Source organism: Nipponia nippon, unplaced genomic scaffold (assembly GCF_047370975.1).
Source record: "Nipponia nippon isolate SJK-2023a ecotype South Korea unplaced genomic scaffold, ASM4737097v1 scaffold_25, whole genome shotgun sequence".
NCBI classification, from domain to species: Eukaryota; Metazoa; Chordata; class Aves; order Pelecaniformes; family Threskiornithidae; genus Nipponia; species Nipponia nippon.
Genome location: NW_028262342.1, coordinates 7,270,264 through 7,283,261, shown reverse-complemented (window position 1 = coordinate 7,283,261; position 12,998 = coordinate 7,270,264). Strand labels below are relative to the sequence as shown.

General features: G+C 47.5%; 2 protein-coding genes across 5 annotated transcripts in view; one reads left to right on the top strand and one right to left on the bottom strand.

Moving 5' to 3' along the window:
- Positions 1-14: 14 nt before the first annotated feature.
- On the top strand, positions 15-4,669 carry TAF11 (TATA-box binding protein associated factor 11). Of its 2 annotated transcripts, XM_087761799.1 has the most exons (6): positions 15-244; positions 364-503; positions 814-901; positions 1,382-1,478; positions 3,153-3,348; positions 4,534-4,669. In XM_087761799.1, the coding sequence occupies exons 1-6, from the start codon at positions 47-49 to the stop codon at positions 4,640-4,642; spliced, it is 828 nt and encodes a 275-aa protein (XP_087617925.1). In that variant the 5' UTR covers positions 15-46; the 3' UTR covers positions 4,643-4,669. The 2 variants fall into 2 exon arrangements, with proteins under 2 accessions (XP_087617925.1, XP_087617926.1); XM_087761800.1 differs by lacking the exons at positions 3,153-3,348; positions 4,534-4,669 and adding an exon at positions 2,619-3,105 and having other exon boundaries at positions 25-244.
- BLTP3A (bridge-like lipid transfer protein family member 3A) overlaps positions 3,401-12,998 on the bottom strand; it is a 35,050-nt gene continuing 25,452 nt past the window's right edge. For all 3 annotated transcript variants that reach the window (XM_087761797.1, XM_087761796.1, XM_087761798.1), the window contains 7 exons: positions 12,739-12,935; positions 12,053-12,204; positions 11,800-11,947; positions 10,583-10,854; positions 9,602-9,710; positions 8,935-9,050; positions 3,401-7,521 (listed from right to left, as the gene is read on the bottom strand). In XM_087761797.1, coding sequence (XP_087617923.1) covers positions 7,396-7,521; positions 8,935-9,050; positions 9,602-9,710; positions 10,583-10,854; positions 11,800-11,947; positions 12,053-12,204; positions 12,739-12,935 — 1,120 coding nt within the window. In that variant the 3' untranslated portion in view covers positions 3,401-7,395. The remainder of the gene's footprint in view (positions 7,522-8,934; positions 9,051-9,601; positions 9,711-10,582; positions 10,855-11,799; positions 11,948-12,052; positions 12,205-12,738; positions 12,936-12,998) is intronic.

The window sequence follows — 12,998 nt, the reverse complement described above, 5'->3', positions numbered from 1 at the left end:
AGCCGTAGCGTCGCGTCATCAGGAAGCGCCGCCGCCGCGGGGGGCGATGGCGGATGCCGGCGAGGGCCGGGAGGAGCTCGGGGCCGCCGCCAGCGACCATGAGCCGCCGCCCGCGGCCGCGTCCCCCTCGGGGGACCGGGCGGCGGCCGCGGAGGAGCCGGCGGCCGCGGAGGTGGCAGGCGAGGGCGAGGCGGGAGAGGCTGGCGGGGGCGGCGAGCCTAGGGCGGAGGCGCCGGACGGGGAGGTGAGGCCGGGCCGGTGAGGCCGCGCCGCCCTGCGCCGCGCCGGCTGTGAGGGGGGAGCGGGGCCCGGGGCCCGGGCGGGCCGCGGGGCCGCCGATCCGAGCGCTGCGCTCTCGCCCAGGTGAGAAGCGCGGAGGGGGAGGCGGCGGACGGGGAGGACCCCGGCCTGCAGCCGTCGGCGGCCAAGAAGGTGAAGCTGGAGCTGAAGGAGCGGAAGGAGAAGAAGCACAAAGTGGACGAGGACGAGATCCAGAAGATGCAGTGAGCGCCGGGGGGAGGCTGGGGCGGGCAGCGCACAGAGCGCGGGGTTTGCTGCTGGAAACCGCAGGGATGGTCCCCTCGGTTCGAGCCCGTGGTTAACGATGTCCCGGCGCCGTCCCAGATCCCTCCTGGCCGGGCCCAGCCGTTCCGCATTGTAAACCTTAGCACCACCTTTCCCTTCCCGGCTCTGTTCCGTACCGCGGGAGGCTTGGGGTGGTAAAAGGGCTTTGCAGGGCTGCTGCAGCGGCCTGAAGAGCTTCAGACTTTTATTTTCGTTTTAGCTGTAAACGATCAATTCTCTCCACTCCAGAATACTGGTCTCTTCCTTTTCTGAAGAACAGTTGAATCGTTACGAGATGTATCGCCGGTCTGCTTTCCCCAAAGCTGCTATTAAACGGGTACGACTTCAAAATTGCTTTGCCACAGAAAGAGTCTGAGCAGAACAAGCAGGCTGAGCCTTACTAAGCCTGGCTGCCGTCACGTCTAGGCCTTGCTCTGTGGTGCACCCTCCTCCAGCTGCGTCTCAGGACCGCTGTCCTCAGATCGGCTTAGCCCATTATGTTCTCGCTCAGTGTCCTCGCACAGGTTACGCAGTTTAAATAGCTCGTCTTAAATAACGGTGGTCTGGGGGGCTGTGAGGCAAGGGGAAAAAGGAATTGCCAGCACAGGGTCTGCAGCTGAAGGAGGATAAGCTAAAACCTTGACAGCCAGCATGTGCCCAAAGCTGTAGGACCTAATTCTAAAGATCAGTTACTGCTGTTCTGTGCATTTCATTAGCTGTTGGTTGACATTTGACAGGCTCAGACTGCTAAATATGAGTTAAAATCTTTCACCATTGCTGTGTGCCTCGCTCAGCTGACTGTCTGTCTCTCGTGCAGCTGATCCAGTCCATCACCGGCACCTCTGTCTCTCAGAACGTGGTTATCGCCATGTCTGGCATTTCCAAGGTCTTCGTTGGGGAGGTGGTGGAGGAAGGTGAGTGGCAAATATTGAGTTAGAAGTTAAGAATACGGGGTAAATTCATTGCTTAAAGCAGAGCAGAAGGGTGTGCACAAGACCAGACACTTTGTGGTTCCTAGTCTTGCTGTCCCGCGGGGCCCTCTGACCTTCCAGCAGCACCAGGCCGCAGCTAAGAGCTAAGCCAAGAGAGGGGCGAAGCGTGGGGTTGCCCGTAGTCCCCTCTAATCCGATCACTGTCGCTGCCCATGGGTCAGCAGAGGTTGGTGGCCGCTGGCCTCCTGTTTTATCGTCTCTGAGGAGGATAACTTAGAAGTTCGTGCCCTGTAAGTTGGCCTGTGAGCAGGCTGCACTGAGGCAGTAAGGATCTTTTGTTAATACCACAGCAGACAAATTCAGCCCAGAGGGAAATGATATATTTAAGCCTCTTAACCCATAAGATTCTTCCCTTATGGGATGAGCCGAGATCTTTTTGGGACACCGGCTGGGAGGCTGACCCAGCTGCATCCCTGCTCTGCTTGGGCTGCAGGAGGCGGTGATGCTGGTTTTAATGCCAACCAGTTCATATAGACTTGTCGCACAAAACGCAGCCTATGCGTGCCGGCATCGCCATTACCGGGGTGGTGCAGCTTTGCTGCTGCTGTCTGCAGTGCTGTGTTTTGCCTGAGGCGGTTTGGATAAGCAGCTTCACTGCTGTCATTAATTGCTTCATGTCATTAATTGCTTCACGTCCTTAGCAGGAGGCATGAATGATACTTACTGTAAATGACAGAAAAGAAACTGGCCTGTAAGTCCACTGTAGCTTGTACCTTCCTGTCACACAACCACCCCAAAACACGCCACCCAACTGAGCGCTGGCTTTCGAGCAGAATGTTTAAGATCCTAAGTTCTTGTATGACTCAAACCAGCATATTCCATAGGAGCTGGAGTGGCTTAAAAAGCAGTTTATTCTGCTCTGGTAGTGATGCCCCTAGGAGTGACTTTTCTTTCAAAGAAAAGCACACAAAGCAGTTTCATTCTTGTGTATTAACAAAATGTGAGCTGTAAACCCTGGATGAAAATGTTACCTGTTGCCTTTAAAATGAAAGCTTGAACAGCAAGAGACCAGCTAAGTTTATCTGTCCTGCTCGTGTGAACTCCTTGTTTTTTGCTGTTTAGCACTGGATGTGTGTGAGAAGTGGGGGGAGCTGCCACCGCTGCAGCCCAAGCACATGCGAGAGGCGGTCAGGAGGCTCAAGTCACGAGGACAGATCCCCAATTCCAAATACAAAAAGATCATTTTCCACTGAAGTGTCCCAAGAGAAGACAGAAGTTAAAACAAGCTTTCTGTTGTGAACCTCGCAGCAGTTACAGCAGAGCTACAAGACTGAAGCTCCTTCAGGAGCATTGTGTAGAGACTTAAGCGACTGCAGGGAGGCTTCCTGCCCTCTGGCTCCTCATCTGAGCACTACGCAGATGCCAGCAGGAGCCAGATCCCTGACCTGGAGCCTTGGGCTCCTCTGCTTCAACAGAGCAGGGATAGGAACGTTCAAGGTCTTCAGCGTATTCACGCACCAGGATCATAGTTTCTGCTGGCACAGATGTAGTGGTGTCTATGTACAGAAGTGTCTTTTTTTTGTACATTAAAATTGTTATTGTATTCTTAGTCTTGCTGGGAAATATTAATTGTGTAATGGTGTTTGTGTGATTCAGAGTCTGGGGAGTGCAACTTGATGATCTGTCTCAACCAGCCCGGACATGTTCCTGAAGCTGCACCTGCCTCAGGCATGTATTGTTCCATTAGCATACACTGCAAGGGAACCGTGCTGAAAGCTGATGCTTCTGAAGTCATTGCTGGGCTGTTCTTCCCAAAGCCCCTCTTACAGAACTGTCTAGAAAACAGTACAAGGTGAGGCGGGAGGGAAAGGGGGGGAAAAAAAAAAAAAAAAAGCACAAGCCTGTGAGGAGGTTAACAAGTTTAATTTCTTTTCATGGTTCATAGAACCAATAAATGCATGAGTGGAAATATACTGCAACAAAGTTCCAATACTGCCTAGAACTTGAATTCAAGTTCAGACTTGCACGTTACCCACCTGTACATACAGTAGTCCCCTGTGAACACGCTGCTTCTAACTAAATGTAAAAGATGCTGAGGCCATGTGCTCTTCCTAGGGTAACTGTGTCATAGTTACGCAAAGGATTAAGTTGGCTCTCATCATAACATAGGAAGAGTCCTTAAATAAAAGGCTCAACAAAGTAAACTTTGCTAATCATCATCAGTGGAGATACGGGAATTTTTGTCCTCCTACACGTATGCCTTGTACAAAGGAAGTGGATTTGGGTTTACAGTACTTTTTACTGATACTTAAAACAATGGAATTGCTCTAATTCTTAAACAAAACCAGTTGACTTGAGTTGCTGGAGCAAGAAGTTTGCTGTAAACTACTTGGCCCCAGCTCTGTTCAGCCTGCACGTGTGGGAGGGAGCGGTACAGAATTGTGTGACACTGCAAGCAGGCACCACGTCTGGGAAAACACTTTGCATCCTACTTGCTTCCCAAGCTGGCTGGACAGCAGAGGTGAAGCTGGACACCTACTCAAACAAAAAGTCATGAAAATCTGAAAGCGAGGAAAGAAACCTCCAATTTTCAAGCAATTAGTGAATAAAAAGTAAGAATACCACTGCATTCCACCAAGGCAAGCATTCTTATATTTCTTGATTCACACAGGAAGAGGGAGCAAGCACAGAAGCACGTAGGTTTGACTAAACAAAGTTCAACTTCTGCTTATGTGGGCTTTGTGCAGTTCGTAATGGTACTTACAGTGAGCTGTTCGCAGATAGGTTTGTTTCACAGCAACTCCAGATAAGCAGATGCTTTGTTACCTTTCTCTCTTGCTATGACAGCTGCTCACAGCAAGAGCTTATTCACTAGGGAAGATAACTTGCATTTCAGAACCCCAGTTTTTACTTCCGAATTCTCCTATGCATGAGGCAGTATTGGTGAAGGAAATGCCCGCTGACATTTAAAAGTTAAAGTGCATTTTCCTCTTGAGAACAGGCCTGACAGGCTGCTCTCGTACATTTTCCATCACAGGCAGCACCACAAATCTGTCCTGTCAAGGGCTGTGTTGAGCAGGGCACGGGTCACAGAACGTGCTCCAGAGAAAACAGCCAGGCTGCCTAGCAGGAGCGAGGAGGAGTGATCCTCTCCCCTGGAGGAGGGAGAGCAACTGGCAGAAGTCACAGCATCCAACCATCGACGCTAGCCCAGGCTAAGTGGGTGGCGAGCGTGAAGCCTCCCGCCGCCCAGAAACCACGCTTCTGCCAAAGGCAAGTACTCCTCCTGGTAATTCATTTGTGGCTGCCTGCTTCCAGAGGTTCTAGAAGGAAGGTCAGGCTCTCGCTGCCGCTGTTGTATCTGGTTATAGGCACTGGTCAGTCAGATCTCAGCAGAAATATAGGGCTGCAGCAGTACAGCCTGCCCCAGGGCCGGCTGTTCAGACCTAGCAGACGAGGACTAATTCCAACAAATGTTATTCAAAGCTACCTTCGGCCTCATGGAGTCAAACACGGAATTAAGATGATGATCTTAAGAGTGACAGTTGTTTTAATCACCGTTTCTCTCTTACCCTCTTTTTCCAAAGTGAAAGAAAGCTAACAACCACAAGGAATTCACTCTTGGTGCTCTGCAAACCACAGACAGCAGTGCCTCACATCGAGCCTAGCGCTGTAAATCCTTTCCCGTTTCCCCTAGAGCTAAAGAAGAATTAAAATGATCTCAGGAGTGCCTGTTAAGGGGAAGCATTCAACAGCTCCAGAGCTGGCCATAGGAACAGGTATATAAGAGCACAGTAGGAAAAACAAACTTAACTCCCAAGTTATTTGCTTGCTTTTGTGTAGTTTCCAGGCCTCAACTCATCATGGCTTGTAAATCAGAGCGTGCTCCTTGCATAGTGAGCAGGATTAAAATCTTGTATTACTTTAGCTAAACTAATTCCAGTGGAGTAATACTTCCATAGAAAAAAAATAGAAAAATCCATTAGATTACAGTTTTGGGAAGTGTGTTCAGCTAAAAAACACAATAAGGGTTACCTAACCTTTATAGACAAGTGAAGTTTTCATCTGATTAATAAAGGAGAATCGCACATAATCCGTCACTTTTCCTAGCACTCAGTGTGTGGCAATCGCTACCTGTTTTACATGCACTAAAAAGCCTGCGCATCAGAAATGGTACATTTACACAAACACACAATGCATCTGGAAAAATCCAAATCAAAGTTTGAAATAAGATAAAATCCAACAAACTTTGCACACAGTAGAGATGCTGTGTGTAACAGGGGAGGGAACAGGCATTCATCCATAACACAGAGGGGCTGGAAGTCACACCCTTCCATATCAGAACACAGAGCAAATTTGCCTCTGGAACAGCTTCTCCCTTCACAACTGCCCCGCACGGCTGCTGCCTTCTTCAGCACATCGACTGTGTAGTGCCCCAACTAGCAGAGCAAAGAAACCGCATCCCAGTTTGCCTTCAGGAGTGAATTTGATTCTCGCAGTTCGTAAATGACATTTCCTTTTTTACTTTTTAAGTAGTTGACTTAGTGTTGACTTCATGTTTTACTAGGGTTTTTTTTTCCCTTCACGCTGGTAGAGGCTATTTCTTTAAGTCAGTCACTGACCACAGAGACTTCTTCCTCTTCAGCAAAGCAGCCCCAGAGGAGGTGAGAATACAAACCACGCTCAACCCAACAGCTACTGTTTCATCTCCACCCACAGTGCGCGGTTCATAGTGTCAGCCTCCACCCAAGGGAGCCTGGTCAGCACCCTTCTCCTGACCCACATACCAACATCCCTGTTAAAAGACATTTAAGACCAGGCAAGAGCTCAGTGCTAATAAAAATACATGACCGCGTAGGAACGCAGACAGCTATTTGCTTGTGCGGCCAGTACTGCTCTCCCTCTCTGCATTGGTGAAACTCTGGCATGCAATCGTTTGAGGACAGCATGTATCCCGAAGAAAACGCATAGCTCATCTCATTCTGTGACTTAACCAACCTCCTTCACCTCTGTTCTTTGACAGTAAAATTAAAGAAAGTTTAAACAGTGCTTTATAATGAAATAAATTAATTCCTGTGTGTTTCTGCATCAATAAAGCCAAACATGGCAGGATTAAGTGAGAATGAACTAGACTAAGTCTAATATACTACCCGTTCTGTCCTGACACAAAAAATTACTGGTGGAAAAAGAAGTCTGAAGGAATTTCTTTACTATCCTGACCCTGTTCTTGAGGGAATAGTGAGCTGTAGCCCCCTTACTCCACAGGGGGGAAATCCCTTCTGCATCTCCCACACCCACTGACCTCCTATGTTTCTGTTTTCCATGTGATCGTACACGTGCTTTCACATCAGCGCTCTGAGCAACGTTTTCTGCCACACCTATTCTCTGTCACTTCTGATGTGGTGAAGTAACTACACTCCTTTTTCTGTGTTCTTTGGCATGCATGATTGGGCAAGAACACAACGAGGAAGGCTGAAAGAAGCAGAAACCCCAACATGAACCATCTCTAGATGTTACCATGAAAGGTGAAGGCTGAAAGCGCACTGTCACTACCACCCACGGATGAAGAGACATGGGGTGTCCCCCCCAACTTCTGACCTTTTGTTTGTTGGCTGACCACTGCCCTGGTTCAGTGACAGAGACAGCACCATACTGCCAGGACAGAGGAAAGTGGCTGCAAACAGAGAACTCCTCCTTGTCCTTCCCTGTTGCTCAGCCAGGCCTTCCTTCCTTTCTCCCTCTTTCAAGTTCATTTTGCAGTCACAGTTGGTTTCCATTCTTTGAGGTGATCAGTCTCCAGGAGGTTGACCCGTTTAGCAGCAATATAATCAAACTAGCCGCCTTAGTGCTGGTGGTGGTCTCCACTCCTCCTGAGCAGCTGCAGCTTGCGCCTTCACTGTCAGAGCTGGAAGAGGGGATTGTATTTCCTAATTTCCTGCAGAAGGCGAGCCTTGTCCATGTTGGCTTCTGCAAGGGCTATTTTCATGGTCTGAAGCTCCCTTTGCAACTCTGGCACTTCCTTTAACTGCAAGAGACAGGGGAAAAAAAAAACAAACCAGGAGTTTCTAAAGGTAAGCAGCAGGCCAGATCTGACTACACTCATCTGCTCAAAAAGGAAAACCAAAGCAGGAGCTTTTGAGATGAATTACACAGCGTGACACAACCACACAAAGCTCACTGACAACATGACCCAGTTTGATTTGCAGGAGTACGTACTTGCCAACTGGTGCCTGCTGACTTCCATACCTGTCATTAAAGACAGCTCAGGCTGCCAGTGAGGGCTGCCTAATGACTATTTTCTCCCCAAGACTTCCCTTTTCATTTCTAGGCACAGGAACAAGACTTGCAGTGGGCAAGGTTTTTTCCTGCAAATCAGATAGCTGATTCTGGCTGAAGATTACTATACAAAGAAAGCAAGAAAAAAAAAATTGGGCTCTGATTTGCATTCTTCTTTTGTAAGTGGTCCTGATACACCTCAAAAGATTTATTAAAATTAAGATGATAGCTGGAGCAAGCAGATGCCTGGCATTCCTATTTCTTGTCTCCACAAACAAAGTTAATTCTGTCCTCAAACACTGCCATTGGGATCCCACTACAGTTTCATGGCACAGGACAGTTTTTTTCCCTGGGCTCTCATTTTTACTCAAGAATTTAGCCTTTGCATTTGTTCCTATTACATTCAATAACATCAGAAAATAAACTGAAGCTCAGCTATTGTGATGCCTATGCATTCCAGTTCTGGTCAGGGCCCTGTTTCACCAGATGCCATGAACGGGATGAAGAGAAAGTCTCTGCATTACATGGAAAAGAGAAAGACAAGAAATGAAGTCATGTGTCACCAACTAATAAACAGCATCCAAAGTCCCAGTCCAGTTCTGCACCTAGTCAGCCACATTGCTCCCTTAATATGTATTTTTTCCATAGCAGGTGATCAATTTACCAAGTAGACCTGGCATCAAACAGGAGGTATAATTAGAGAACACTACATATTTAAAAATAAACCAGTCATTTGAATTCTAGATATATGGATCAAAATGGAAAGAAAGTTCAAACTGAATAGCAGAAACTTTAAGCAACCTGAAACTCCCTGGCTGTAAGACTTACTCTACTCTGACAAAACACCTCTTTCTTTGTGGGAACCTCCCGATTCGTTTTTCTAACAAGGAACTGGACACTCTGGGAAGATGGAGCCAATCAGGAAAAAAAAAAAAAAAACAACACAGATTTCTGAAAGGGAACAAGCGTTTATGCTGGGCAAGGTATCCTTACTTCTGAGAAAGCCTGTAAAAGGAGGTACAGGCTGCTTTGGTGTGCACTCCCTATCTGCAACACACCACACCTACCAGTAACTGCAAACACATGAAGACAAAAGACTTAATTTTCCAGCCTACTGCCAGCTATCTAGCCATCCAGACAGCAACAGGCAGCAGTGGTTCACCTGCAGTCCACGTGTTCCTGCTGCTGGGGCTGCCAAGATGTACTCTGCTGGGGCCTTCTGTTCCCGAAGAACCGACACAGGTTTTTCCTGTTTCAATGAGCCGTCCCCTTGCGGAGCTGGAAAGAAGCATAGAAAACATTCAGGTGTGGGCATTTATACAAGAGGATTCTCAGAACAAAAAGAATAACTTTCTTCTTTTTTTTTTCTCCTTTTAAACAGGGGGAAAAAAAAAAATCTCATTCCCTTTTTAAAATGGAGAAACTAAAGTAAGGGAAGAAGTAGTAATCTGTCCTGACTGTGTGAGCTCAAGGAAACATCAGGTGTAAATTCAGGCTGCCAGTTCATTGCTTTAGGTATTAAGCTGTTCTGCCTCAGGCATCAAATTTGCTGTCCAAACAAAACAACAAAAGCGGCAAGAACTAGAGGCAGGAATGCATGCATCCAGAGATTAACACAGCAGAGCAGCCAAAGGACCTGGGTGCTTGCACTGAAGACAGAAGATTGTTTGCCCATTCTGGTAGAAATGACTGCAGAGAACCGAAGCAGGGACTGCTCGCACACCAGAGCCCATCATTCCCAGCAGCCACCATCACTTTTCAGTTCCAGTCTCCTCCAGCACAGCCTAGGGGATGCCAGGGGTAAAATAAGTTTCCCTGATGTTGCTGACCTGTTAAATAGAACACCCCATCATCTCTGCGCTTCACGATGATGTGATCTACTGCCAAGGTGATAGGAACAGGGCCAGGGGAGGTAGGGTATACCCGGGGGCTGTCATCCTGGAATAAAACAAAGCAGAGAAGAGATTAACTGCTGTGACAGCTCTGGCAACTCTGCAAATGATTCCCCTTGCCTCCAGCCTTCACAGGAGTAGTGTTACCAATTGGCAGCACCACCAGAGCTCACCAAGGTCACCCACTATATAGAAAAGCCTGGCTTTATATACAAGGCTGCATGTAAGTCTTAATCTCTGTAGAAAGTACTCCTACAGATCAGAACCAAGTTCTGTCATATCCATAATAAAGGTTGAGGAGAGGCCTACAACCATCACCCTGAAGGCTGCTCTCACAGTTGTCATCCTACAAATTCCCGATTCAAACCCGTAGCCAATATTCCTTAGCCAAAAAAAGCCAATATCCCCTAGTCTGGAGATTTTCATGCTGCTGTGCAGCAACACTGGTTCCTGCTTGTCAGTGGAGCCAAAGCATTGCTTTCAAAAAGGTTTAATCAAGAACTTCTGTCAGTGCCCCCCTCCTAAATATCACCCAGCTCTTACATAATGTTTTTCATCTGTAATTCTCTAAATGTTCACAGAAAAGGTCAAATATTTCCCATTTCACACAAGCACTTGGAGGAAGAGGTATTTAATTCTTTCCCTTGAGTCTGCAAAGCAGGTCATCAACAAAGCTGGGGAGAGAATCTGAATGTCAGGCTCCCATTTCTCTACAATCTGCTCACTCAACAATTCCATTGTGTTATTCATTCATCCCTGAGGCAGTTTTTAGAAGCAAAATAAAACAGTATCAGGAAAACAGAACCTCTGCTGAGGCCCACAATAATCCCACAGCATCCTTTCCCAAGCAGAATCTTGCAAGTGAGCTCTGCCCAGGCTACCATCCTGGGGGAAATCTCTGGTTCCCCATACACTCACCTTCAATGTGATTTTGGCATCCACAACTTCTATCTCCATGGGGATCACCTCTGGAATTATTTCATCCTCAAGAAAGGGGCCGAGGTTGGTAAGGAAGGACATGAAGAGCTCTGCTGTGTAACTGTGGACCAGCATATGAAGGAAGCCATTCTGCACAGCAAGTGGCGAATGCACAGCAGCATTAGGTCCCACTTCAAGACGTAAGCACACTTCTGGCTGGGTCTTACTAGCTTCAGGGACTGAAGGCTTCTCCATACCTGGATCTCCTAGAGCTACAGCAGAAAGATCTCACTGCAGGAGATGGCATCAGTAATAAGATACAAACTCAAAATAGGTATCTTGAAAAGCCCTTTACTGTCTGGCTGCAGAATGGAGTCAAGTTCACAATGACAGCAGTCTGAAACCATCCTTCACATGAAATGAGTCCAAATTTGAAATGACTAACAGTCCAGATCACAGGAACTAACACCAGAACAGGACCACTTAAGCCCACAGGCGCACCCCTCTCTCTCACCATCTCAGCAGACATTAAAACCAGCCTGCGTTTGGCATACACATGAGCTGACCAAGCTCACTCACCACCCCGCTCTCCAGAGCGCATCAGCCTTTCCCCCATCCCAGCGCTCCCCGATCGCGTATCCACTCTGTCCCCTCCTGGCCACAGGCAGTACTGTTACGGAAAGCATCAACGCTCCAAGAACTGCTCATGCTTTCACTTGAAGTTTTGGGTTGTAGTTGCTTTTGGTTTCGTGTTTTTGTAGTTGAGTTGGTTTTTTTTTTTTTGGTTGGTTGGTTTTGTGCCTTTTTTTTTTTTTAACGTGAATTTAGCCCTGGGGAAATACCCTAGCCCAGAAGCATTACTCTCTGGGCAGGAATAACTTCAAGATTTCCCTAGATAGCTTTATTCACTCTTCTCATTAATTTCATGCATCCTAGCAGCAATTAAAAAAATCCCAGTCAATGATTCCTAGCCACCATAGAGCTTGACTGCGTAGGCACTTTGGAAACGTCTTTCAAATACCAGATTTGAACCACTGACAGAAAGATTCCTGGCATTCACATTCCCTCACACAGAAGTCATATTCAATCCTAAATACACTAAACATTAACACTGAAATACCGGTTGAAATGGAGTATTCCCTGAGGGTGGCTGGTATAAAAGCCAGTTATAAAAGCGCAGCTGTAAAAGCAGCAGACTCCAAGAGCCAGCGTCTTACCCAGATAGCCACGCAGATACTGCCACATTCCAATGTTGTTCAGTTGCTCTGGAACCACGTTCGTTACTTGTAAAGCAACAGACAAATCATCACCCCGTGCTTCTATGCCACAGTTCACCTCATTCATCTTCAGCACGAGGACAGACACCTGAAACAGCAACCGACAAGCTCACTTATTAAAACAAACACCACACGGTTCACTTCCAGATTCACTTAGAGGCAATATTACAGTGAAAAGGAACGGAACTCTGACCAGCTGAAGGCTGGGGTCTTCACTCTGTGAAGTCGAGCTGTTTATGTCAGGAGACACTCCACCCTCGTCCTCTGCCATCAGGCTTGCTCTACTGCCTGTGTCATTGTGGACCTGAGGAAGATGCCCTGAGGGAAGAGGGTCCAGGCTGGGTTCTGAAATGGAAGTAAGAACAACTCGATTTGTTTCTTTTTCTGGTTTTAAGAAGTCCTGATCTCAGTATCTGTCTGAATCTCATGGCCTGTCAGCCTATACCATCCTCTAGGGAACACTCTCCAGCACCTCAGATGAATTTAAGCAATACAGAGCTGAAGTGAAAGACATCCACTGAAATGCTTGGTGTACCCTATTTCCAACCAGCCCTTACTAAACCCTTCCTAAACGCTGTGTACCATCCACCCACCTGCACACATTTACAGTCCTTGCTCTAGTGTGGCCAAATGCCTTAGAACAACATTGTTATGTACATGGGTCACCCTCCCCACTCATTTATACTCCTCATCTCAAAGAAAAGGCACCTACAAAAGCAGAAAGAGCCATCGTGGGTGAACTACTCATGACCTTCAAGAAGAAGGGATGGCACAAATTAATTCCATACGAACACAGCATGACTAAGTTGCCCATGGCAGAAAACCGTTCACCGGTGTGAAATAAGAGTGGGGGAGAGGATAGAGCCAAGCGCTTGTTACCAGAGTCCGTGAGCATCACAAAGCCGTCACTGCCATCACTGTCCACAGACAGCCCATCCTCAGGGCCGCTCCCATCCACAGAAGTGGTGTCAAAGGAATGCTGGGATGCTGTTCTCTTCATGGAGAAGAAACGCATTCGGCTGCTGCCACTCCCACCTGGAGTCACTGCTCCCTCTTCTGCTTTGGGCACAGAATCCCTACCAGAAAAAAAGTGATAAAGGCAGACAACTTAGCTTCCAGATTATACATATATTGGGCTG

Bases quoted from the DNA above. Each gene is read 5' to 3' on its own strand.
- TAF11 (XM_087761799.1), top strand. From the start codon at position 47: ATGGCGGATGCCGGCGAGGGCCGGGAGGAGCTCGGGGCCGCCGCCAGC. The intron at 902-1,381 runs GTACGACTTCAA...TCTCTCGTGCAG, and splicing joins CCAAAGCTGCTATTAAACGG to CTGATCCAGTCCATCACCGG. The intron at 1,479-3,152 runs GTGAGTGGCAAA...TGTGTGATTCAG, and splicing joins TGGGGAGGTGGTGGAGGAAG to AGTCTGGGGAGTGCAACTTG.